The sequence below is a fragment of the Pongo pygmaeus genome, chromosome 1, assembly GCF_028885625.2.
Source record: "Pongo pygmaeus isolate AG05252 chromosome 1, NHGRI_mPonPyg2-v2.0_pri, whole genome shotgun sequence".
Taxonomy (NCBI): domain Eukaryota; kingdom Metazoa; phylum Chordata; class Mammalia; order Primates; family Hominidae; genus Pongo; species Pongo pygmaeus.
In genome coordinates, this window is record NC_072373.2 from 89,841,985 (window position 1) to 89,868,714 (window position 26,730).

The 26,730-nt window shown below is 39.3% G+C and overlaps 2 protein-coding genes across 3 annotated transcripts in view; one reads left to right on the plus strand and one right to left on the minus strand.

The window, feature by feature from the left end:
• Positions 1-26,730, plus strand: part of COPA (COPI coat complex subunit alpha) — a 53,445-nt gene that overhangs the window by 2,192 nt on the left and 24,523 nt on the right. Inside the window, exons 2-8 of one of the 2 annotated variants that reach the window (XM_054451055.2) lie at positions 838-951; positions 1,150-1,223; positions 5,764-5,844; positions 7,396-7,472; positions 8,523-8,632; positions 15,544-15,653; positions 17,649-17,748. In XM_054451055.2, the coding sequence (XP_054307030.1) occupies positions 838-951; positions 1,150-1,223; positions 5,764-5,844; positions 7,396-7,472; positions 8,523-8,632; positions 15,544-15,653; positions 17,649-17,748 (666 nt within the window). Of the gene's footprint in view, positions 1-837; positions 952-1,149; positions 1,224-5,763; positions 5,845-7,395; positions 7,473-8,522; positions 8,633-9,441; positions 10,303-15,543; positions 15,654-17,648; positions 17,749-26,730 lie in introns of those variants that run through there. The other variant, XM_063649860.1, reaches the window with a different exon arrangement.
• LOC129014088 (small ubiquitin-related modifier 1) lies at positions 22,166-26,440 on the minus strand. Its single transcript, XM_054451087.2, has 2 exons — positions 23,441-26,440; positions 22,166-22,991 (listed from the first exon to the last, which is right to left on the minus strand). Exon 1 carries the CDS (start codon positions 23,744-23,746, stop codon positions 23,441-23,443), a length of 306 nt encoding a protein of 101 aa, XP_054307062.1. The 5' UTR covers positions 23,747-26,440; the 3' UTR covers positions 22,166-22,991.

The window sequence follows — 26,730 nt, forward strand, 5'->3', positions numbered from 1 at the left end:
ACCTTAACTATACAACTGAACAAAATGTATGAAACAAAGGTTCATACATTGCTCACAGACATTGGGCAACAGGCAGTGCAGGAAAATAATTCTCCAGAGAAGGGAAATAAACAAGGTGAGTCCTATGATTGTCATAGGTTACTGCCTGAGAGTTTTTAGGCTTCAGTGAAGAGGGGAATCCCTTGGTTTTTCTGAGGAGACATAAGTTTAGAGTGTGGGGAAGCAAAGATGGCTAGATTTTGTTGGGCAAAATACCGGAGGAGAGGGAGCTGCAGAGAGAGAGCACTAGAGATCTGCAGGATGTCCTCTCAGGTCTTTTTGTTTGAGTACTGATCTGCATGTGAGAAAACTATTCAAAACCTGAAAAAGGACCAATGGAAAGGAGAAAGCAGAGCAATCCCCAGAGTTCACACAGGGCTGGGACTAGTTTGTGTTCCTATTTGCCAGAATGGAAAGACTTCCTAATATTACAGGGCTTCAAATAGAGACCTCAGATGGCTATTGCTTTAATAGTGGTTCCAGATTAAGCCTAGAATGAAGGCTGCTGTAGCCCCCCTGTAATAAAACCTAAAAGCAAGCCTTGAAATGATCAACTGATTCCAAGTAACTTAATTGTATCCTAGAGCAAAGCCCAAGAATATGTAAAGGAATATAACAAAAATCTAGTACCAAACATAAAATTCACGATGTCTGGCATCCAGTAAAAAATCATCAAGCATGTCGAATGAATGAATGAACCTAGGATTAACCTTGATATTTCTTTTTCTTATCAGAATTCACAGAAGGTGACATCATGGGGCTTAGTTAGCTCATTGTGTCATTTTCTATTTTTTTCAGGGCTCAGCTTTCACCCCAAAAGACCTTGGATCCTGACTAGTTTACATAATGGGGTCATCCAGTTATGGGACTATCGGATGTGCACTCTCATTGACAAGTTTGATGAACATGATGGTGAGATATTTCTAGGAGGAAGTTAAAGGAGTATAAGTATTTATAATATCCTGGGGTATTTTAAGCCTTGTTTGACATGGATTCCTCTATGATTAAAGAATGTGGAAATGATAGAACTGAAAAATCCTGAATAGGAATCACCTTAGAGATTAGAAAGGATAGCTCTGTCTAACATACATTGCCTGCCTTCTCCACCAGGTCCAGTGCGAGGCATTGACTTCCATAAGCAGCAGCCACTGTTCGTCTCTGGAGGAGATGACTATAAGATTAAGGTACAGAGGGTCTGTCATAACTGAGAATAAAGGACAGAGGACGTGGGAAGGTTTGGGAATCATGAAAGGGACTGAAAGACAGGAAATTTCATTCATACAGAGCTCAGGCTTTTGACAACATTATCCGGAGAACTTACTCAGCAGACATTTATTGAATGCTTACTGTATACCAGACACTGTTTTCTTTTGTGGGAATTCAAAAATAAATAAGAAATGGCTTCTGTTTTCAAGGAGCTTTTATTCTAATAGAGGAGATAAACATATATCCAAGTAATAGCATGTACAGTTTGGTAAGCGATATAATAGAGAGATATTCACAGTGAAATAGGAAAGAGCAGTATAGGTGCAAAGACAAAAGGCATGACACAGCTAGATACAGGGCAGCTCTTACTGGTTTTGTATGGAGAAAACCTGGAGAAATAGTGAGAGAAGGGGCAGAAGATGAGAGGGGCCAGATCATGGAGTACCTGTTTGCGGCGCTCAGGAGTTTAGATGTTATCGTGCAGGTAACAAGGAGCCATTTAAGGAACTTAAATACAGAAGTGATACCAGATTTATATGTTTTTAAAATGATTACTTGGTGGTAATTAAAGAAAAGATTGGATGATTTGGGCAAGACTGGAGGCAAAAATACCAGTTAGGAAACCTGAGCTTAGGTAGTAGCATTTGAAATGGAGAGAAGGAGATGGATGTGAGAATTTAAGGAAATGAATCAGTGTGTCTGTTGGATGATGGCCAATAAAGAGAAATAAGGGCCAATGAGGAGAAATAAATGAGATGACTTTCAGGCTTCTAGTTTAGGTCACTGGGTAAAGGGGGTGTCATTAACTAGGAAAGGAAAATCAGGAGGAGATAGTTTTCTGGAGTGGAAGAGAATGGATAATGAATTCCATCTTGTCTCTGGTGATTTTGAGGGACCTAAGGGACAGTCTAGTTGAGGTGTCTGTGCTAGAAATATATTTGTGATTTGTCATCATGAAGGGAGGAGCCAAAGGAGAAGCAGTAGAAGATATTGTTCAAGGAGTACGTTGAATAAGAAGACAGACCATCATTTAAGGGAGAGAGAGGAAGTAGAATTAGCATGGGAAACAGTGATTTGAGGGGTTCGAGATGAACCAAGAGGGAGAAGAAGCCTCTTGGATGCCAATGAAGAAGAGAATTTTGGGAAGGAGAAAGCGTTTAGAATAAGATCAAGATTGAGAAATAACCTTTGAATTGCTTAATTTGGAAGGCCTTAGTGTGAAATGAGGAAGCAGACAGAATATAGGCAATTCTTTAAAGACAACTGACTATCATAATAGCAAAAGTTAGAGCCACAGACTAGCAACCTATAAAAATAAATCAAAATATCCTCTGTTTACTTCCTTTAGTTGTTTTCATTAAGTCTATGTATCAAACCAAACCAGTGAAATTTACTTCATAAAAAGGTAAAGTCTTTTTCATAAGCAACTTCAAGAAGTTATATATTGTGATTATACCACAGAACTCAGGTGATGGGAGTAAAGAGTGACAGCTGCCTACAGAGAAAAGAGCTATTAGAATTATTGGAAGGACATTTCTTTCTGTTTTCTAGTTTTTAGGCACTACATCCTGGGGCAATCAAAACTCAAACCACCTGATAGATCTCAAAAGCCCATAAGGATATCACCTCATTATAATATTTTTGTATTTGTTATTTATAGTGACGAACATTGAGTATCAAGAATGGTTACCTTGGGATTCTTATAATCTGTTTAAAAAGGAAAAACTGGGTGTTAATTAAGAAAAAGTTTTCCCAAAATGACTAATATTTTGAAAAAGAAATTATCTTCCACTTATGAAATGTCCAGAATAGGTAAATCTATAGAGACAGAAAGTAGATTAGTGATTGTCTAGGGTTGGAGGGGTTGGGAGGAAATGAGAAGTGACAGCTAATGGGTATGAATTTCTTAGGGGAGTGAATAAAAATGTTCTAAAATGGATGGTTGCACAACTGTGAGTATATTAAAAACCATTGAATTTTATACTTTATATGAATAAATTGGTATTTGAACTGTATCTCAATAAAGCTGTTATTAAAACAAAGGAATTCTTTATTAGCTGGTAGGTGTGTAGTGCTATCATTTGGCGGGTTTTTTTGGTTTGTTTTTTGTTTGTTTGTTTGTTTGTTTGTTTTTTGCGATGGAGTCTTGTTCTGTCACCCAGGCTGGAGTGCAGTGGCGTGATCTCGGCTCACTGCAGCCTCCACCTCCCGGGTTCAAGTGGTTCTCCTGTCTCAGCCTCTCGAGTAGCTGGAATTACAGGCATGCGCCACCAAGCCTGGCTAATTTTGTATTTTTAGTAGAGATGGGGTTTCTCCATGTTGGTCAGGCTGGTCTCGAACTCCCGACCTCGGGTGATCTTCCTGCCTCGGCCTCCCAAAGTGCTGGGATTACAGGCGTGAGCCACCGCACCCGGCCCATTCGGTGGTTTTAATTAATTTAATTTCTCTGATGACTAATAAATTTGAACATTTTTTCATAAAAAGGGGGATTATCTAGAAAAGTCATGTCTGTGGACCATCTTATTGCTTGCTATATCCAGATAAATGTAGCATTAGTATAATCCTCATTTACAAAGAGTAAGACAAGGAGCCCAGCAAATGGTCAGAGTATTCATCTAAAACCCCTATAAGTTTTTAAGGATTTACAGTTTTGGAGCTTGACTTAGGCCATTAAAGGAGTCAAGACATTTTGAAGCTAGAAATATGAAAGTTTAAAACACTGAACTCTATAAGGGGAAAAAAGTCAGTTAAAGAATAGTGTTTATGGTATGGTCTAATTTTTATGTAAAACTCTACTGTGTACATGTGTATTTATATGTAGCTGATTGAATAGGTAGAGGTGAAGGTATTGGAATACCTTAACTTTTCATGTTATTCTTATTTCCATGCATAATGCTTACTGAGCACTTACCTAGTGTCAGGCACTATGTTAGGTGGTAAGGGTATAGTGTTAAGCATGATGGACAAGAACACTGCCTCTAAGGAACTCAGCATTCTTGTTTGGAAGATCATACTTTTAGATTGTCTGAATTTGTTACAGGAAATGATATTTTTATAATTTACTAAAGAAAAGTTAAAAATTAGAAATAGTAACAAGCTGGCCCAGATTGATTATAAACAAATATTAAAAAGAAATTTTAAAAAATTAAATAAAAAGAAAAATGCATCTGGTCTGTTATTTTTGTACATTTTAGGGGATTTTCTGAATGAGGAAGATAAGCTATTTTATATTTATGATCCTGGTTTTCATGTCTTCAGTTGTGTTCATTGATGCCTAGTACTTTGGTAGTTGACTCAACTTCACATCTGAGTATGATATTGTTTCTCTACTTAGCTCAGCCTTACTGAGCAATGTAGTATTTTCCATGTAATAAGTTAAAGTCTGTTTGCTTGACATGTGAGTACAGATCACATATGTATGGGCGTTGTTTGCCGTCAAGTTAGGAGTCTAAGAAGCTGATGCCCTATATTATTGTTTCCCTTGGAGTCATGCTATCTATCTGTCCTACTTTTTTTTTTTTTGAGACCACGCCTCTCTCTGTCGCCCAGGCTGGAGTGCACTGGAGCGATCTCAACTCACTGCAACCTCCGCCTCCCAGATTCAAGTGATCCTGCTGCCGCAGCCTCCCAAGTAGCTGGGATCACATCCGCCTAATTTTTTTTGTATTTTTGTAGAGACAGGGTTTCCCCATGTTGGCCAGGCCAGTCTCAAACTCCTGACCTCAGGTGATCCCCCTGCCTTGACCTCCCAAATGCTGGGATTACAGGCATGAGCCATCGTGCCCGGCCTGTCATACTTTTTAAAAGTGATGGGTAAAGCACTTAAGGGGTCTATTCAAGCCAAGAGCACAATTATGCAGTAGAAAAAAGAGTTTCAAATCAAGCCCTGGATAAATATCTTCTGCTATTAAATGCAGATGGCTTCTTCCCAAAGAAAGAAAAACTTTTTTTTTTTGAGACTGAGTCTCGCTCTGTTACCCAGGCTGGAGTACAATGGCATGATTTCGGCTCACTGCAACCTCTGCCTCCTGAGTTCAAGTGATTCTCCTGCCTCAGCCTCCTGAGTAGCTGGGACTACAGGCACATGCCACCACGCCCGGCTAATTTTTTATATTTTTAGTAGAGACAGGGTTTCACTGTGTTAGCCAGGATGGTCTCGATCTCCTGACCTTGTGATCCACCCGCCTCGATCTCCCAAAGTGCTGAGATTACAGGCATGAGCGACCGTGCCCAGCCTGAAAAACTTCAATAATTTTATCTTTAGCTTTTCCCTAATCCTACCCCCACCCCACGTTGTTTATCTGACCTATATTTTCATTCTTGTTCTTTTCATCTCAAATCTTAAACAGGGCTTCCTACCAAGGTTCCTACCGATTTAGAAATGCCAAATACAAATAATATATATAAACCTATATTTATATACATATTTCTATCTCTGTAAAGGTATCAATTTCTCTGAGCCTTTTAGAGGCTCAATAACTGTATTTCTGTTTCTTAGTTTGATTTCTGTCTTTGCAGGTTTGGAATTACAAGCTTCGGCGCTGTCTTTTCACATTGCTTGGGCACTTAGATTATATTCGCACCACGTTTTTTCATCATGTAAGTAGTCATGGTGGCGCTAGTTTTGGAGCATTCTTAGTTTCCCTATAGTAATCTTTATTTGATCCTTGAGAACCCGTGTTTTAATAATAGAGTTGTTTTTGGAGTGGCTCTTCTACATCTGTGTGGTATTGACCTTTCTGCTTTGTTTCTTTCTGCAAGAGGAAGCACTTGGGATTATATTGAATTTAATTTTATTGGATTCAGTGGATTCTATGGGAAGTCATTGTTTCTCTGTAGGGAAAAGTAGGGATTTGATTTCAGATTTGCTGAACCAAAAAACAAAAGTTTGCCGGCTAATCCCATGTAGGGTATTATTAGTAAGTAGTAGGTGTGTCTGTAAGAAGGTCAGACTAAGATGCCATTTTGATGAGCTAACAAACGTTTTGAAGTATTAACGATCATACCCCTCTCTCCTAGGATTTTTGGGTCTGTTGGAGGCTGTTCCCTTAGCCAGACTTACTACTTTCTTTGATCTGCCAGGTATCATAGTAGATTTAGATAGTGAGGTGCAGATTACAGACTCCCAACCTCTGAATCCAGTTGCAACCTGACAGGATCTCCTTATAGTTCTGTGTATTAGCATTAACTTACACTATTCTTTGATTGCCAGTAAATTAAGTCTCTTGAATTAAGTTAGAAAGAATATGATGAAATAAACAATTTACTGGTTGAGTATATATTATTTCTTTTTTTAATTAAACAGTTCTAGGATAGGAGAGAATGAGAAAATTACAGCTTAAACATTTGAGAATGATAACCACTCAATAAGATAACTTATTAAGTAGGAATTATTTGTCATTGCCATAAAGGACTTCCTGAAGACCCTTGCCTAGAACAAGTTGCCATCTACCTGGAAAGTTATGAAAGACCTTGTTTTCTTTCATTTTACCAGCTCACTAAATATGTGTGTGCCTTATACTTGCTAAGCTTTGTGCTAAATACTGCAGGTAGAGATACTATCTCTACTGAAGATAGAAATACCATCTATCTTCAGTGTTTAACACAAAGCTTAGCAAGTGTAGTAAGAAGGAAGTGTAAATAAGAAATACTTCTTTTTCTCAACAATCTTATAGACTCCAAAAAGGCTAAATTGTCTTTACATGTTACTTTCTGCTTTGGTTGCTGAGACCTGGGAATTTTTTGAAACTGGACAGAAAGAAGTCAGACAATAAAATAATATTCCCATCCTAGAGTTAAAGGTAGAAGAGTCTTTCATAGGATCTTAATTTATGTGATTAACTGTATATAAATACATACACACATATAGAAGTAAATGTAAATGTATGTTTCACTATCTGCCTCTGAGAATCTATTGTGCCTCTGACTGGCTTCCATTCTTAAGTCTTATAGGTGAAAGTGCTGAAGCTGAGAAAAGCTGTTAGAGTGGTAGAGAAAAGGAGACAGCTAACCTGATAGCAAAAGCAGCGGTCCCTTTGCTCATGTAGCTGAGCCGTTAAGCAATGCAGTTCTTTAGAGAAAAATGATTACAAGAGCCTGATAGAACAGATTTGTTTAATATTTAAAGCCTTTGTCTGGACTATCTTTCAGGAATATCCCTGGATTCTGAGTGCCTCCGATGATCAGACCATCCGAGTGTGGAACTGGCAATCTAGAACCTGTGTTTGGTAAAGCAGGAGGCAGAGGGCTCGAAAAGAGCCCTCTTCATTTTTCCTAGTTTTTCGTAATGAGCTTCTCTTAGAACAATCTTCTCCCTTCTCAAATGGACTATGTCAGCTGATTAATTACTGATTGTATTTGTAGGATGCTTTTAAGTGCAAAATAATAAATGTAGAGGCAATCCCATATATGAATCTGGATCTTCCAATAATTTCTTACCAGGAAGAGAAGTCATATAGCCTTTTAGAATGAGAGCTTTTAGCTGGTTTTCAATTATTTTCCCATAAAAGCTGAGTCAAGGTTTAGACCTTTGTTTTATTTTGTGTTTGGAGCTGGAGCCTTACATAGAACTTTCCATGAAGAGTTAGGGACCATTTAGAGTGATGGCCTTGGCCCGGCGCCATGGCTTATGCCTGTAATTCCAGCACTTTGGGAGGCCAAGGCAGGCAAATCACCTGAGGTCAGGAGTTCGAGACCAGCCTGGCCAAGATGGTGAAACCCCATCTCTACTAAAAATACAAAAATAAGCTGGACGCGGTGGCGTGTGCCTATAGTCCCAGCTACTCGGGAGGCTGAGGCAGAGAATTGCTTGAACTGGGGAGGCAGAGGTTGCAGTGAGCCAAGATTGTGCCACTGCACTCCAGCCTGGGCAACAGAGTGAAATTCCATCTCAAAAAATTAATAATAATCAAAAATAAAGTGATGACCTTTAAAAGGGATACCCTACTAAAATCTCACAGATAATTTACAGTATGGATTACTGAGATTACATTTATTTTGATATTTTAAAATATTTTTGAGAGAAGAGCTATGCAATCTCAGTCCTCCTGAAATTAGTAATATTTAAATACTAAAGCATTAGAGGCAAGAAGAGAACTATTGTTAAAATAGCTGACTGGGCTTATTATTATTAGTTCAGAATTGGTAGGATGACCTGCCTTTGTCTCCATAAAAGTAAAATTGGATAAGCATTTATTGAATATGGAGAAAGGTATTTAGTTTAGGAGTCTGTTGACTTCCACCTCTAATTTGGTATTGTCTTTTTTTTTTTCTTGCAGTGTGTTAACAGGGCACAACCATTATGTGATGTGTGCTCAATTCCACCCCTCAGAAGACTTGGTAGTATCAGCCAGCCTGGACCAGACTGTGCGCGTTTGGGATATTTCTGGTGAGCTGCCCAAGTTCATGGGACAACCTGGTCATGTCTGGTGCAAAACTGCAATTGCTTAAAATAGTGAGGAGAGTTGACTTAGAACTGGAAAATTTAGAATATTCTGTTTTATAATAGCATCTTTGTTTCTGAGGGTGTTGAATCTGCTTTGATGGTGCTTCATATTGGAAGTCTTCTCTAAGAAAAGAGGTAACTCTAGAAAATTCATTTGATTTGAAGAAATTTTAACTTTCTAGTTATATCAGCTTTTGTTAAAATCTGTATAGTGTTGCGACATTTGATTAAGAATCATGCTTTCCACTCAAATAAGAAAAAATACATCTATGACAAAAAGAAATTTTGAGAATGGATTAGTACAGGGAAACAAGACTCTTGGACCCTATCGCTTTATTTAAAAATAGTAAAATCTCTTTATTTTGTTTCTTCTAGTGCAGGGAGCATGATTGGGTTCTAGGAGTTGGTGACTTTTATGTCCAGAATACCTTTTTTTTTTTTTTTCTGAGAGGGAGTCTTGCTTTGTTGCCCAGGCTGGAGTGCAGTGGTGTGATGATCTTGGCTCACTACAACCTCCACCTCCCGGGTTCAAGCAATTCTCCCTCAGCCTCCTGAGTAGCTGGGACTCCTGAGGCGCATGTGACCACACCTGGCTAATTTTTGTATCTTAATTAGAGATGGGGTTTCACCATATTGGCCAGGCTGCTCTCAAACTCCTGACGTCGTGATCTGCCGACCTCGGCCTCCCAAAGTGCTGGGACTACAGGTGTGAGCCACCGTGGCTGGCCTTTTTTTTTTTTTTTTTTTGAGATAAAGTCTCACTCTGTCTCACCCATGCTGAAATGCAGTGGTGCAATCTCGGCCCACTACAACCTCTGCCTCCCGGGTTCAAGCGATTCTTGTGCCTCATAAGTAACTGAGATTACAGGTGCGTGCCACCACGCACAGCTAGTTTTTGTATTTTTAGTAGAGACAGGGTTTCACCATGTTGGCCAGGTTGGTCTCGAACTCCTGACCTCAGGTGATTCGCCTGCCTCGGCCTCCCAAAGTGCTGGGATTACAGGCGTGAGCCACTGTGCCTGGCCCAGAATACCTTTTAATGGACAGATTTAGGACTAGAAATTAAATAATTTATAGATTATGGATAGTTGGGATAATTCCTCCTTTTACAGTTTACGTATCTTTATTTTGAGACGAGGATTTAAATGTTTAGTCTTATATAGAGGAGAGCTAAGAAAGTGCTACCTAGAGAATTTAAATGTAAAGAGTGGACTGTACCTGTGAGACTGATGGAAGCGCTTCGTGTTGGCATAGGGAAATCTTCAAACACTAAATGCTGTAGTTCTCTGACCAGTTAGTATTTGTTGTTTGTTTGTTTGTTTCTTTTTTAACTTTTATTTATTTATTTTTTTTCTTGAGATAGTTTCACTCTGTCACCTGGGCTGAGTGCCATGGCGTGATCTCAGCTCACTACGACCTCTGCCTCCTGGGTCCAAGCGATTCTCATGCCTCCGCCTCCCGTGTAGCTGGGATTACAGCCATGTGCCACCATGCCCAGCTAATTTTTGTGTTTTTAGTAGAGACAGGGTTTCACCATGTTGGCCAGGCTGGTCTCGAGCTCCTGATCTCAGGTGATCCACCCACCTTTGCCTCCCAGAGTGCTGAGATTACAGGTACAAGCCACCATGCCCAGCCTGTTGTTTCTTTCTATTCATTTCCTTAGAAATTCTTGGAGATTTGAGTTCTTTGAAATGTCAGTGACTGGACTACAAAACATGTTTCATTCTATGAAAGGAAGGCCCCTCTCATAGATCTTTGTTTGGTTCTTTGTAATAAAGGAGTCATCCTCTGCATTGTACAGCTGAGATGATAACTGTTCCCAACTCCATTGTGGCATGGGGGACTGGGGCAATAATGGCACTTGTTCTTATAGACCATTAATGAACAACAAGCTGAAAATTTGGATTCTGGGATACAGCATTTGGAATGTTGCAATAGCAGTTGTTTAGGTTAATGTAGCATAGAAACAAGACAAGAGGAGATGGGGACAATTGTAGAGTAGAACCTCTAGATCATGCTGTCTTCGTAGTTTTCAAAGGCTTAGAATGAAAGGCAGTAGTATAAACAAGAGGTATTGGAGATAAGGCAGTTGTACTCTCTTTCCCTAGGGCTTTGCCATTGCAGTTTTCCATCAGACTGACAAGGTTTTTTGAAGTACACCCAGATGTGACCAGCCATGCCAACAGGAGGAGCTAGACACAGGCACTGTGAACCTGTGTCCTCTCCTCACTGCTAGTACCAGGGAGCTTAGCATCTACTCTCACAGTAACCTTGCTATGGCTTTCCATGGTTTTTCACTGTGCACACATTCAAAGCACTCTCTCTGTCTCAGGATATAGGTGCCTGATGGGCTTGGATCCCAATTCATGCTGTTCCAGCTGATCAGGGGCAATTTTTTTTTGGCGGGGGGAGGACAGTCTCACTGTTACCCAGGCTGGAGTGCAGTGGCATGATCTCAGCTCACTACAACCTCCACCTCCTGGGTTCAAGCAATTATCCTGCCTCAGTCTTCCAAGTAGCTGGGACTACAAGCGCGTGCCACCATGCCCAGCTAATTTTTGTGTGTTTTTAGTAGAGACAGGGTTTCACTATTTTGGCCAGGCTAGTCTCGAACTCCTGATCTCAAGTGATCCGGCTGCCTCAGCCTCCCAAAATGCTGGAATTACAAGCATGAGCCACTGCCCCTGGCTGGCAATTATTCAGAATAGCCTTTGTCAACCTGGATTCTGTGAGAGAATTAAGTGCTATAGAAAGTACTTTCAGTGGCTGTTTTCGTAGTTCTTCTAAGAATGGTATATAGCTAATGCTATTCTAGGTCATAGAGAATTTGTTACATACCTAAACTGATGCTTTCGGGCATTAAGACTTAATTCTTTTCCAGAATGCCGGGTTGAGAAGGACTCCACTGTAAGAGTAATGTTTGTGCCACCTGATGCCAGCCCAGCATGTTCCCTGCAGTCTAGCCAATGCAGTTTGGGGGCAATCAGGTGGTTGGATTCTTGGTGGTCATGAAATGTTCAAGGCATGAAATACTTTTCTTTACCTTTTGCAGACAGAGAACATTTTTACATCAAAATTAAGGGCCCTAGATCAGAGAAGAGAGAGAGAGAGTGTGACCCCATGGGGTTTATACTTGCTCTTGAATGTGTCAAGTGCATGGATTACTATATAATAACCTTGCAATTGCTATACTTTATGTGGTAGTAAGAATTTTGTGCTAACTTGCTGTACTAATGTTAATGCTCTTTTTACCATTTCTAAGTGTTGTTCTTTACCCACAACTCTTGACTTCCAGTAACCCCTTAACCAGAGTGGAAGGAGATGCTTTGGTATTTAACAAAGTGCAAGAAGCTTTTGGGTTAGACTTTTATATTTTCCTTCTCTGGAAGTCAGCATATTCTTTTTCAGCAGAGTTCTTTTTTGCTATTGGGTTCAAATAAGTCTGAAAACAGGAAGAGGAATTAGCTTTCCGATCTGTTGAAGACCAGTGCTTATATTTCCGAAAGGGAGAAGTTAGTTCTGAATGAGAGTATGAATATTCCCAAATTTAGAGGACTAGTTCTAATTTTTTTGACTATTTTTTTTTGAAAGGGACAGTCTCTGAGTTAGTTAAGCAATAAGAGAATATAGAGATCTTTAAAGGAAAACCTATCTCTTGGTACCTCTCCCATGGGGATTGAACCCCACAGGGCTTCACTTAACCTGAATCTTTTGTGTTACCCTGGCAAAAACTATTTGTTTAAAAGGGAATGTATTTACAAACCTACATATAAAAGGTTACTTTCTTAACTTGAGCTTCCAAGTAAACTGACAGTTAAATTATTTTAATATGCTTATACCTTTGCATGTCAAGCCCATGTAATTCAGGCTCAGTCTTTGAAATGGCTACTAAAAAAGGATTAATTTGCTGCCAAATCCTGTTATCGTCCCTCTCTTTTTCCTGCTTTCCCTGGTCCGTATTGGGAGGTGTGCATCAAACTGGTCCATTCTGAGAGTGTCCTCTCCTCCCTCTGGATTTGGGTAGCTGCTGTAGAAATTTCCCATCTGTCGTTCAGTCCTAGCGAGCGGCTTGTTGAAGGCTCAAATATTTCTTCTCTAAGTACCTTTTCACTGCCTGTCACCATTCATCTGTCTGTTTTTGCGCTTCCCCTTTTCCTGGATCATTACATGCAAATGCAACAAAGCCTTCCATTCTGTCATAAGGCTTTCCTTTTAATGTGTTTGTTGAAGCTTATTGGAGGTGAAGTTTCTCACAGCTGTCTATCTTTGTATTTTCCTTTGAGTCTGTTTCATATACCAGACTCGTTAGAAAAAGTTGACAGATCTTATTAAAGGGACAAGTGAAATAAGTGAAAGGAGGCATCCCAGCAATAAAGTATTTATGAACCTTTGGGAGAGTATATTGTAAAGCATCAGCTTTATTTCTGTCTACCTACTGGCTAAATGCTCATCTTGGACAGAGGACAAGATAATTAAAATTGTTGTGGCCTTCTAAGCTCTTGCTTCTCCAGTGTTAACATGTAGGTGCCACCATAACAGAAGAGATATATTATAATTTTAAAACAATAAATATAAATGCAGTTATTAAACTTAAGTTCTTATATTTTCCTACAGATGGCAAAATTTAGGCTTAAAATGACTTAGGTTTTCTTTCCTTTTTTTTAGACGGAGTCTCACTCTGTTGCCCAGGCTGGAGTGCAGTGGCGGGATCTCAGCTCATTGCAGCCTCCGTCGCCCGGGTTCAAGTGATTCTCCTGCCTCAGCCTCCCAAGTAGCTGGGATTACAGGCATGCACCACCACGCCCAGCTAATTTTTGTATTTTTAGTAGAGACAGGGTTTCACCATTTGAGCCAGGCTGGTCTCAAACTCCTGACCTCAGTTATTCCACCTGCCTTGGCCTCCCAAAGTGCTGGGATTACAGGTGTGAGCCACCGTGCCCAGCCTCCTTTTTTTTTGAGACAGAGTTTCGTTCTTTCGCCCAGGCTGGAGTGAAGTGGCGCAATCTTGGCTCACTGCAACCTCCGTGCTGCGCCCCCCCCAGCCCCGCCCCCCGGGTTAGGCAATTCCCCTGCCTCAGCCTCCCTAGCAGCTGGGATTACAGGCGTGCGCCATCATGCCCAACTAATTTTTGTATGTTTAGTAGAGACGGGGTTTTGCCATGTTGGCCAGGCAGATCTCAAACTCCTGACCTGAGGTGGTTCACCTGTCTCGGCCTCCCAAAGTGCTAGGATTACAGGCGTGAGCCACTGCGCTCAGCCTTTAGGTTTTATTTTCACTGAGAGTTTTTATTTTCCATTACACATAACTGTCTTTTTAAAAAATATTTACAAGTGCTAGGTAATTTCATCTTCCACTTTTCCCCAAAAATACTTCAAAATATAGGATTTTAGTCTCAATTATTTTTTCTCATCTACAAACTTATAATTTTACCTGCTTGTTCATTCCAAAGGTTTGTTATCAGAGTCCAGTTACATAACATACGCTCTGAAAACCGCAAAGTACTTTCCGAATGTGAGATAGTAGCAGTGCTATCATAATTTTTGTTCTGACTATAGCACAAATAGCTTTTAAAGATAGATTTACTTGAGCCATATATGTGGGTCCTCTACAAATAAGACTGTTATTATTCTGATGTCTTTTTCCATCGTTTTTAAGTTACAGGATAATTCCTCCCAGTAAAACTACCTCCAAAGTTTTAATGGCAAAATCCAGGTATTCAAATCTATAATCAGCCTTTTAAGCAGGAACTTAAAATGACATGACAGTTTTAATTATCTTGTTCTTCGTCCAAGAGTCAAGTAGTAGGCATGAGTACACTTTTTACATGGCTTGTGGTTTTACATTATCTTCTACCAAATAGCTGTTTTGTACTTAATAGGCCTAGTTTCTGTAACCCATTTGGAACCTCCCCCATCAGCTGTCGAAAGGCTTCAAGTTGAGAAACACGGCACTGTGGCTTCTTCAAATGGCTTTTCTTTTTTGAGATAGGGTCTCAATGTCACCCAGGCTGGAGTGCAGTGGCGCCATCATGGCTCACTGCAGCCTCGACTTCTTGGGCTCAAGCCATCCCCCTATCTCTCAGCCTCCCAAGTAGCTTGGACTACAGGCTCTCGCCACTGCACCCAGCTAATTTTTATATTTTTTGGAGAGACGGGGTTTTGCCATGTTGCTCAGGCTGGTCTTTAACTCTTGGGCTCAAGCGATCCACCTGCCTTAGCCTCCCAAAGTGCTAGGATTATAGGCGTGAACCACCACGCTTACCTCAAATGGCTTTCCTTTAAAATTTCTTGAGCCTAGTCCGAAGATAGTGAGTTATCTCAGTTGATTGTTCACAGTCAGTTACAGATTGAACTCCTTGTTCCACTCTTTTCCCCATTCTCACTACTGCACTTGACTATTCTTTAAAAAAAAGAAAAAAATTTCTGAAATGATCAGGGAAAAGCTGCTATAAATTTTATGAAGTTGAGAGTAGAAATTGAATGTTTACCATCTGGGGCCACATTTCAAGAACACTGAAGAATGGAAAGTGGGCATTAACTGAAGCAGACACCTCTTGAGGTAAGATTTGTGGAAGAAGAGGTTAAAGTGTGCCAGAAATTTGGGTTACCCTCCTCTAGAGAGAAATTCCAGTAATGGATCTGTTTACGTGTTAAGGGAGCAGAAGAGAAGATAGTGAATGTACTTCAATATTTTGAACATCTTTGGAAATAGGAATTCTTGAGTCTCTTTTCTTTCTTCAGTCTTTTTGATTTCTTTTTCTCTTTTCACTGTAATTTCTGTGTTTCTGATACTGTGCTGTTTTATAGATAACATTATGTTTACATCTTTCATCCCACTCCTTATCCCTTCAAAGGTCTGAGGAAAAAAAACCTGTCCCCTGGTGCGGTGGAATCGGATGTGAGAGGAATAACTGGGGTTGATCTATTTGGAACTACAGATGCAGTGGTGAAGCATGTACTAGAGGTACTTATCTTTATAGCCAGGGGCTGAATATGGGCTGTCATCTTGGGAAAGTCACAATATGCTGTTCATTTATTCATTCCTTCAACAAATATTTACAGAGTGCTTATTAAGTGCCAGGCACTGTTTGAGGTACTAGAAATCAAATTGTGCGTGAACCAACAGAGAAATGAAGCTTATGTGCCACCTGAGGGAGAGTCTTATTACCTTATAAACCCAGTGGGAAAGGGAGAAAGCCAGGTGTAGACTTCATAACCATCCCAAAGCAGAGCCCATTCTCAAGCTTTCTGTAAGGCAGGGCAGCAGGAAATTTAATCAGTTATTGAGAACCAGCCATGTGTAACTTTTGTGCAGGTGGGAAAACAAAAGCATAAGGGAAAGAAACTAGTTTTTCTTTTAAAAAATTATCTAATCTTCATAGCTACCCACTGAAGTAGATATTATTATCCCTATTTAGCAGACAAAAAAAAAGAGATTTAGAGAAATTAAGCGGTCTACCAAAATCTACATATATCTAGTAAATAAATGTAAGAACTAAGATTTGAATTTGGATCTGACTCCAAAACCCAGGTGCTTTTCGCTGCACCATGATACATCTCAATAATACTGCTAATTCAAAACTGCCTTATCCAGGATTCTGTCACAATATACTATATAACTGTATAAATAGGGTATACAGTATCTTAAAATCAGCAGTTCTTAAACTTTTTGGTCTGAAGATCTCTTTATACTCTTAAAATTTATTGAGGACCCCAAAGAGTTTTTGTTTATGTGGGCTATATCTGTCAATTTTTTTTACCACATTTTAGATTAAAACAACTTTTAAAAACATGAAATATATCAGCACACATTCTATTAGCTGTCAGAGCGATGATATCACATATCATGTGCTGGGAAACTCTATTGTATACTCATGAAAGAATAAGAATGAAGAAGATAAATAGTCTGGGTGCAGTGGCTCACACCTGTAATCTCAGCACTTTGGGAGACCGAGGCTAGAGGATTACTTGAGGCCAGGAGTTTGAAACCAGCCTAGGCAATGTAGCAAGACCTTGTCTCTACCAAAAAAAAAAAAAAAAAAAAAATTAGCTGGGCGTGGTGGTGCTCACTTGTAGTCCTTTGGGAGGCTGAGGTAGGAGAATCACTTGATCCTGGAAGTTAGAGACTTCAGGGAGCAATTAATATGATTGCACCACTACACTCCAGCCTGGGTGACACAGCAAGACCTCATCTTAAAAAAAAAAAAAAAAAATGAAGAAGACAAAGTCTTAGTAATATTATGAAAATAGTTTTTACCTTGCAAACTTCTTAAAATAATCTTAGAGCTCCTTCAAGACCGGACTGAGATTTCTGTATTAAGTTATAAAATTTGTTGGCTGGGCGTGGTGGCTCACGCCTATAATCCCAGCACTTTGGGAGGCCGAGGCAAGTGGATCATGAGGCCAGGAGTTCAAGACCAGCCTGGCCAAGATGGTGAAACCCCATCTCTACTAAAAATACAAAAAAATTAGCTGGGCGTGGTGGTGGGTGCCTGTAATCCCAGCTACTTGGGAGGCTGAGGTGGAGAATTACTTGAACCCGGGAGGCAGAGGTTGCAGTGAGCTGAGATCGTGCCATTGCACTCCAGCCTGGGCGACAGAGTGAGACTCCATCTAAAAACAATAAAAAATAAAATTTGTCTGGAGATATTAATAATTATTTGTAGAAATAAGATAAAAATAGGCAAGTAAAAAACAAAGCAGAATATCCTAAATGCAAATGAGGCTGAGTTTAGGGGTTAGAAATATGTATTTGGAAATTCACATGAGAATTTGGGGTAATATTGGAGGACAGACATGGTAATTCTGATGCTCAAAATTTTAGAGCAGCATAGTCTCTTGAATCTGTTCACATGAAGAATAAATCAGAGACATTTTTTACAACGAGTAGCTTGATTCATTGGTTTGCTTTGAGTAATGGCTATAAAGATGTTTTAGAAGAACCCCTCTTTTTCTACAGGGTCACGATCGTGGAGTAAACTGGGCTGCTTTCCACCCCACTATGCCCCTTATTGTATCTGGGGCAGATGATCGTCAAGTGAAGATCTGGCGCATGAATGGTGAGTGAACCGGTTACATTATCACCATATCTAAGAAACTGCCAGCCAGCAAGGTAAAGTAGCCAGGTCTTCTGGACTCTGACTTATTTTTCTACCTTAGGTGATTAATTAATGCTAATCCCAGGAGCATAGAAATTATTTATTTTACAAATAAAATATATCATCTTTACAATTTTTATGTGTACAGTTAAGTGGTAATAAATATATTTATATTCTGTTTTCCTCCCTTCATTTCCTCCTTCACCCTCCTTCCCAGTCTACTCTCGATCTTAATAATATCCACTTTTTAGCTTCCACATATGAGTGAGAACATGCCATATTTGTCTCTTTGTTCTTGCCTTCACTTGACATAATGGCCTCCAGTTCCATCCATTTTGCTGCAAATAACAGGATTTCATTCTTTTTTATGGCTGAATAATATTCCATTGTGTGTGTGTGTGTGTGTGTGTGTGTGTGCACGTGTGCGTATGTAATTTTCTTTATTCATCCCTTGATGAGCACTTAAGTTGATTCCATATTTTGGCTATTGTAAATAGTGCTGCAATAAACAAACATGGGGATGCAGATACCACTTTGATATATTGATTTCCTTTATTTGGATATACATCCAAATTATCCAGCAATCCACCCAGTAGTGGAATTGCTGGATAATATGGTAGTTCTATTTTTAGTTTTTTGAGGAACCTCCATACTATTCTCCATTGTGACTATACTAATTTACATTCCCACCAACAGTGTAGGAGGGTTCCCCTTTCTCCATACCCTTGCCAGCATCTGTTATTGCCTGTATTTTTGATACAAGCCATTTTACCTGTGGTGAAATGATATCTCATTGTGGATTTGATTCGCATGTCTTTTTTTCTATATATATGTATATATATTTCAGCCTCTATGTTAAGGACACATTGATTTGCATTTCTCTGATAATTGGTGATGAGCATTTTGCCCAGACAATGTCCTGGGACATTCCCCAATGTTTTCTTCTAGTAGTTTCATAGTTTCTGGTCTTAGATTTAAGTCTGTAATCCTTTTTTGATTTGATTTTTGTGTGTGGTGAGGGACAGGAGTTTCCCAGTTTTCCCAACACTTTATTGTATGTTCTTGGCACCTTTGTTAAACATGAGTTGGCTATAGATTTGTGGATTTATATCTGGGTCCTCTATTCTGTTCCATTGGTTTATGTGTCTGTTTCTGTACCAGTACCACAGTGTTTTGGTTACTCTAGCTTTGTAGCAAATTTTGAAGTCAGGTAGTGTGACGCCTCCAGCTTTGTTCTTTTTGCTCAGAATTGCTTTGGCTATTTGGGGTCTTTTGTGCTGCCATATAAATTTTAGGATTTTTTTTCTGTTTCTGTGAAGAATGTCTTTGATATTTTGATGGGGATTACAATAAATCTGTAAATTACTTTAGGTAGTAATTTACCCTATCATTTTTACAATATTGTTTCAACCCACAAGCATGGAATATCTTTCCATTTTTGGGGATCCTCTTCAACTTTTTTCATCAGAGTTTTATAGTTTTCCTGGTATGGCCCTTTCACTTCTTTGGTTAGAGTGATTCCTGGGCATTTTATATTTTTTGTAGTTACTATAAATGGGATTTCTTGATATTTTTTTCAGATTATTCACTATTGGCATATATAAATGCTACTGATATTTTGAGACAGGATCTCGCTCTGTTGCCCAGGCTGGAGTACAGTGGCTCGATCTTGGCTTACTGAAACCTCCCCCTCCCAGGTTCAAGTGATTCTCATACTTCAGCCTCTCGAGTAGGTGGGACTACAGGTGCACACCACCACACCTGGCTAATTTTTGTACTTTTAGTAGAGACGAGGTTTCGCCATGTTGGCCAAGCTGGTCTCGAACTCTTGACCTCAAGTGATCTGCCCACCTTGGCCTCCCAAAGTGCTGGGTTTATAGGCATGAGCCACTGCACCTGTCCATGCTACTGATTTTTGTATGTTGATTTTGTATCCTGCAGCTGGACTGAATTTATCATTTCTAACAGTTTTTTGGTTGAATCTTAGGTTTTTCTAAGTATATGATAATGTCATCTGTGAACAAGGGTAATTTTTCCAATTTGGTTGTCCTTTATTTGTTTCTCATACCTACTTGACCTGGCCAGGACTTCTAGTGTTTTGTTGAATAAAAGTGGTAAAAGTGGGCATCCTTGCCTTCTGGTCTGTAGAGAAAAGGCCTTCAATTTTTTCCCATTAAGTTGTAAGTTTATCATATATGGCCTTTATTATTTTGAGGTATGCTCTTTCTCTACCTATATTGATAATAACTTTTGTTATAAAGGGATGTTGAATTTTATCCACTGTTTTTTCAGCGTCTATTTAACTATCATATGGTTTTCGTTTTTGATTTTGTTAATGTGATATATCATGTTTATTGATGTATATTGAACCATTCTTGCATCCCTGAAATGAATCCCACTTGATCTTAGTAAATGATCTTATCAGTATACTATTGAATTTGGTTTGCTAATATTTTGTTGAGGATTTTTGCATCTATGTTCATCAGTGATATTGGCCTGTAATTTTCTCTTTTTGTGGTGTCCTTGTCTGGTTTTGTTATCAGAGTAATGCTGGCCTCGTAGAATTTGTTTGAAAATATTCCCTCCTCTTCCTTTTTTTTTTTTTTAAGAGTTTGAATAGGATTGGCATTAATTCTTTAAATGTTTGGTAGAATTCAGCAGTAAAGCAGTCAGGTCCTGGGCTTTTCTTTGATGGGAGAATTTTTATTAAAGCTTTGATCTAGGCACTGGTTTTTAGAAGTTTTTCTGTTTTATCATGGTTCAATCTTTTTTTTTTTTTTTTTTTTTTTTTTTGAGTTGGAGTCTTGCTGTGTTGCCTAGGCTGGAGTGCAGCAGGGCAATCTCAGCTCACTGCAGCCTCCATCTCCTGGGTTCAAACAATTCTCCTGCCTCAGCCTCCCAAGTAGCTGGGACTACAGGCTGTGCCACCATACCCAGCTAATTTTTATGTTTTTAGTAGAGACAGGGTTTTGCCATGTTGGCCAGGCTGGTCTTGAACTCCTGACCTCAAGTGATCCACCTGTCTCCACCTCCCAAAGTGCTGGGATTACAGGCATGGGCCACCATCCCTGGCCTCATGGTTCAGTCTTTGTAGGTTGTATGTGTCTAGGAATATATCCATTTCTCGTGAGTTTTCTAGTATGTTGGCATGTCATTCTTGTAATAGTCTCTAATGATTCTTTGTATTTCTGAGGTCTCAGTTGTTATGTTTCCTTTCTTATTTCTGATTTTATTTATTTGGATCTTCTCTCCTTTTTCCTTAGTTGGTCTAGCTAACAGTTTGTTGATATTATCTTTTCAAAAAGCAAGTGTTTCGTTTCATTGATAGTCTATTTTTTTTAGTCTCAATTTTATTTCTGCTCTGATCTTTATTGTTTCTTTTCTTTTACTAATTTGGGGTTTGGCTTGTTTTTTATTTTCTAGGTCCTTGAGGTACATCATTAGATCGTTCATTTGGAGTCTTTCCTTTTTTTTTTTTTTGACGTAGGTGTTTATGTTATAAACTTCATTCTTAGTACTGCTTTTGTCATATCCCATAAATTTTGTTACATTGTATTGCCATTTTCATTCGTTTCAAGCAATTTTTAAATTTCCTTCTTAATTTCTTCATTGATCCATTAGTCTTTCAGGAACATGTTGTTTAACTTATATGTGTTTGTATTTTCTGAGGTTCCTCTTGTTATTGATTTCTAGTTCTATTGTGTTCAAAAAAGATACTTAATATAATTTCTATTTTTTACAATTTTTTCAAGCTTGTTTTGTGGCCTAAAGTATAGTGTATTCTGGAGAGTGTTCCATGTGCTGATGAAAAGAATATTCTGTAGCCGTTGGGTGAAATGTTCTGTAAATTGCAATTAGGCCTATTAGATCTAGTGTGTAGTTTAACTCCACTGTTTCTTTGTTAATTTACTGTATGGATGATCTGTCTGTTTTTGAGAGTGGGGTATTAGCTGTGCTACTATTATCATATTGTAGTCTATCTCTCCTTTTGGATCTATTAGTGTTTGCTTTATATACTTGGGAGCTTTGGTGTTGGGTGCACAGATATTTATAATTGTTATTTCCTCTTGCTGAATTGACCCCTTTATCATTATATAGTGACCTTCTTTGTCTCTTTTTACAATCTTAGGTTTGGTAGTCTGTTTTATCTGATATAAGTATAGCTACGCCTGCTCTTTTCTGGTTTCCAGTTTCATGGAATATCTCCCACCCCTTCGTTTTCAGTCTGTGTGTGTCTGTATAGGTAAATGGGTTTCTTGAGGGCAGCATATAGTCAGGTCTTCTCTCTTTATCGGTTTAGCCACTCTGTGCCTTTTAATTGAAGAATTGAGAGCATTTACATTCAGTGATATTATTGATAAGCAAGGACTTATTACTGCTGTTTTTTGCTTGTTTTCTGTTTTTTTTTTGAGGCTTCTCTCTTCCTTTTCTTACTGCCTTCTTTTGTGGTTAAGTGATTTTCTTTGGTAATATGTTTTAATTTAATGCTTTTTATTTTTAGTGAGTATATATTAATAGTTTTTGTGCTGTAATTACCGTGAGATTCACACAAAAAAAGTCTTATAGATAGAGTAAGGTATTTTAAAGAGATGACAGCTTATCTTATATCACAAACACAAGACCAAAAACAAAGGCAAAAACACACTCAGAAATTATACATTTAACTCCATTTCTGTTCCTGCCTTTTTGACTATCTCTTTAACATGTTGCTATAGCTATTATTGCTTTTGATAGATTTGTCTTTTGGGCTTCATAGTAAAGTTATAAGTGGATGCGTACCACCATTATAGTAATATAGTATTCTGGGTTTGTCTATGAACTTAATTTTACATCTTGGGTTTTATATCTTGAAAAATTTTATTTTTGCACATTAGTGTTTTTTTTTTTTTTTACAAATATTGTTTATTTTAATGAAGCTGGTACAGACAATGTCCATTTAAAACCCATATCCCAGGCCAAAAAGTACAAATAAAATCAAAAAGAGCAGTGTTCTGTTGTATTCATTTCTGCATGTATAGCTTTATTAATTGCTAATGAAAATTAGAACTTTTCTGGGATCTTCTGACAAGATTTTTAAAAAATCTTAAAATGCCTTTTCTTCAGTGAAGCCATCTTTGGAGTTAGTCATTACTCTCACCTTATCTATCATCTTGACTTCAACCTGATATTCCTCTTCTTTTGGTCCAGACCCTCAAATTTTAAAAGTAGCTTCAAGTTAAGGAAAGGTCATTTTTCCACAGTTCAGTTCTCTGAAAAACTTCCATCTCCCAGTGAAAGTCACAGTCCAGGAGTAAAGTAATCACATGCTAGAACATCAGGGCCAATTGGAAAGTCATTATGAACACTTGCATTGGTCGATCTTATTTATCACCACAAGCCTGAAAATTCAATGTCCTGAAAAAGGTGGGCTCTCTGTGCACACGTAATTTTTAAAAAGGAGAGGGTAATATGAAGGGGACTGAGGCTTGATCACCAAAAATCAGCACAATGAACACAAACAATAATGAATAATGAGTACTAGAATTCAAATTACCAAATGTTTCAAAGAGATGGGGTGCCAGTTTTCAATTCTGTTTTGAACACCACATTACAAAAGAACTATTTTTAAAAATGAGAAAGGATTGAGGGAAAAGAAAAAAAATAAAAAGAATATCTAAACTGTTGAATGACCCCCCGTTTGTTCCTGATAAACTTCAATCACATCTTCTTCCTCCATTCCCAGTTCTTTTGGAGTATGATTATCAGCAATTCTCTGACCCTCAAAGAGAATCCTGAGTGAATTCATTGGAACACCCTGTCTTTGACAGTATGATTCTTTGAGTTTCTTGAGATGTGTTGTCATTTTCACTTTGAAGTGAATCTCACTGCTATCCTGTCCAATGACTTTGAGTTTAATATATTCCACTTCCTTCTTATCCCCCAAGTCCTCAGTTGAAGGTTTTGCCTCCTGGTCAGACATGATGACAGTGGCTTCACCCGGGGGTCTCCGCACAGCAGCGGCCTCGGGTAAGCAGAACCTCGCTTCAGGGTTTACAAATCCTTCTTCCTTCCCCACAGCACAACACCGCCCCTGCAGTAACTTCCGCTACCACATTAGTGTTTTTTTCTTTCAGATCGAAGAACTACTTTTAACACTTACTGTAAGATGGATCTGGTGGTGGTAAATTCTCACCTTTTGTTTGTATGGGAAAGACTATCTCTCCTTCATATTTGGAAAATAAAATAATCTTGCTGGGTACAGTATTCTTAGATGTCAGATTTTTTTTCTTTGAGCGCTTGGAAAATGTCATTCCTCTCTCTCTTGGCCTGTATAAGGTTTGCATTGAAACATCTATTGCCAGACAAATTGGAGCTCCTTTATGTGTTCTTTGCTTCTTTTCTCTTGTGTATTTTAGGATACTTTCTTTGTCCTTGACTTTTGAGAGTTTGACTTTTATATGCCTTAGGGTAGTCTTATTTGGGTTGGACCTGTTTGATGTTCTCAGGCCTTCCTGTACCTGGATATTTCTTTCTTCCTCAAGTTTTGGAAAATTTTCTGTGATTATTTCCTCGAATAAGCTTTCTACCCTTGCTCTTGCTTAGCTCCCTCTTGAAAACCAATCATTCTTTTTTTTTTTTTTTTTTTTTGAGACAGAGTTTCGCTCTTGTTGGCCAGGCTGGAGTGCAATGGTGTGATCTCAGCTCACCACGACCTCCGCCTCCCGAGTTCAAGTGATTCTCCTGCCTCAGCCTCCCAAGTAGCTGGGATTATAGGCATGTACCACCACACCCGGCTAATTTTGTATTTTTAGTAGAGATGGGGTTTCTCCATGTTGGTTAGGCTGGTTGCAAACTGCTGACCTTAGATGATCCACCCACCTCAGCCTCCCAAAGTGCTGTGATTACAGGCGTGAGCCACCACGCCAGCCAATCGTTCTTAAATTTGGTCTTTTGAGGCAATTTTCTGTATCTTGTGGTCTTGTAGGTGGTCTTTGTTCCTTTTCATTCTTTTTATTTTTTCCTCTGACTTCTTTTGTTTTCAAGACAGGGTCTTGCTCTGTCACCCAGGCTGGAGTGCAGTGGTACAATCTCAGCTCACTGCAACCTCCACCTCCCGGGTTCAAGTGATTCTCCTGCCTCAGCCTCCCAAGTAGCTGGTATTACAGGCATCTACCACCATGCCTGGCTAATTTTGGTATTTTTAGTAGAAACAGGGTTTCAGTATGTTGGCCAGGCTGGTCTCGAACTCCTGACCTTGTGATCCACCCACCTCGGCCTCTCAAAGTGCTGGGATTACAGGTGTGAGCCACCACGCCCAGTCTGACTGTGTATTTTTCAAATAGCCAGTCTTCGAGCTCACTGATTTTTTTCCTCCACTTGGTCCAGTCTGCTATTCAGAGTCTCTAATGAGCTCTTCGTTTCAGCAAATGTGTTTCTGTTTCAAGATTTCTGTTTGATTTATTTTCATTGTTTCAATCTCTTTGTTAAACTTCTCTGGTAAATTTCTTAATTGTTTTCCAGCCATCTCTTGGAGATAACAGTGTTTCCTTTAAACTACCAGTTTGAATTCTTGGTCAGAGATCACAAATTGCTGTCATTTTAGGGTCAGTCATTGTATTTTTGCTTTGTCCTTGTGGGGAGGTTATGGTTCCCTGTTTGCTATTGTTTATTTTGGGTATATACCTATGTCTTTGTATTGAAAGATGAGTTACTTATTCCAATTTTCTCTGTTTGGCTTGCTTTGGTTTTTATTGGATATATTTGCTTAGCAAATCTTTACTGCTAGGTCACTTCCTCCTCTTTGGCTTTAGGTGACACCTTAAGCCCAGGTTCACCTTGGCTTTAGTAAATGACCAGAGCATTGTCTGTCCTGAATGAGGAGGTCCCAAAGGGATTATCCCAGCTGTGTGTCAAGGCTGGCTAGAGATTCGTGTATGGAGAGACCTGTGGAACATACTTCCTGCAACGCAGTGCTGCTGAGCAGCCACTCTGATTTGGCGTCTCCTTTGGCCAAGTAACAGAGCAGAGTTTCTGGGGCTGGGTGTGATAGTCCTGCCTCCCCCCTTTCTCTCTGCCTGTCCTCAGGGATATTTCCCCTTTCAGGCAGTTGTAATGCCTCCCATGGGTTAAGTCAAGGTTAGGTCTCCTGCCAGGGCACCCAGGAAGATGGGGAAGGTAGTTGACCACCTCAGTCTCACTTTTTCCAGTGTAGAAACCATGAGTTGGGGGAGGGGCATTGCAGATGTGGAAATCAGATGCTCTTACCATCTGCTCAGAGTTTTTTCATCTCTCTGTGGCCCCAGGAACTGTCCTATTGTCATATTTGAGCTCTGGGTTGTTGCTGATGAAAATCTCAGCACTGTATATTTGTTTTGGGTTTTCTGTGGAGGGGAGTGAAGCCAGCTTGCTTCTCTACCACTGTTTTGGAACTGAAAGTATTCCTTCTTTCCCTTTTTTCCTGGGGTGGTACCCTTATTTTGAGGAGTATGAACATAGAATTCATCCATTCATTTGACAAATATTTATTGAGTACCTCCTTTGTGCTAGACTTTGTTTAAGGCTCTGGAGATACAGTGGTGACTAAAACAGATAAGACCCCTGTCTTAAGGAGCTCATATTTGTTATAAAATGGCAACTCCTGAAGTGGCAGGTCCCTGAAAAAAAGAAAAAATAACAAAAATTGTAAGGGCAACTAGGACAGTTGTTATCAGGACAGATAAAACAGGATAAAGGGATGGAGAATGATGAAAAAGAGGTGTTTGTTTTTTGAGACAGGGTCTTGCTCTGTTGCCCAGCCTGGAGTTCAGTGGCGCATTTACGGCTCTCTGCCGTCTTGACCTTCTGTGCTTGGGCGATCCTCCCCCTCAGCCTCCTGAGTAGCTGGGACTACAAACATGCACCACAACACCCAGCTAATTTTTGTATTTTTTGTAGAGATGGGGTTTTTTGCAATGTTGCCCAGGC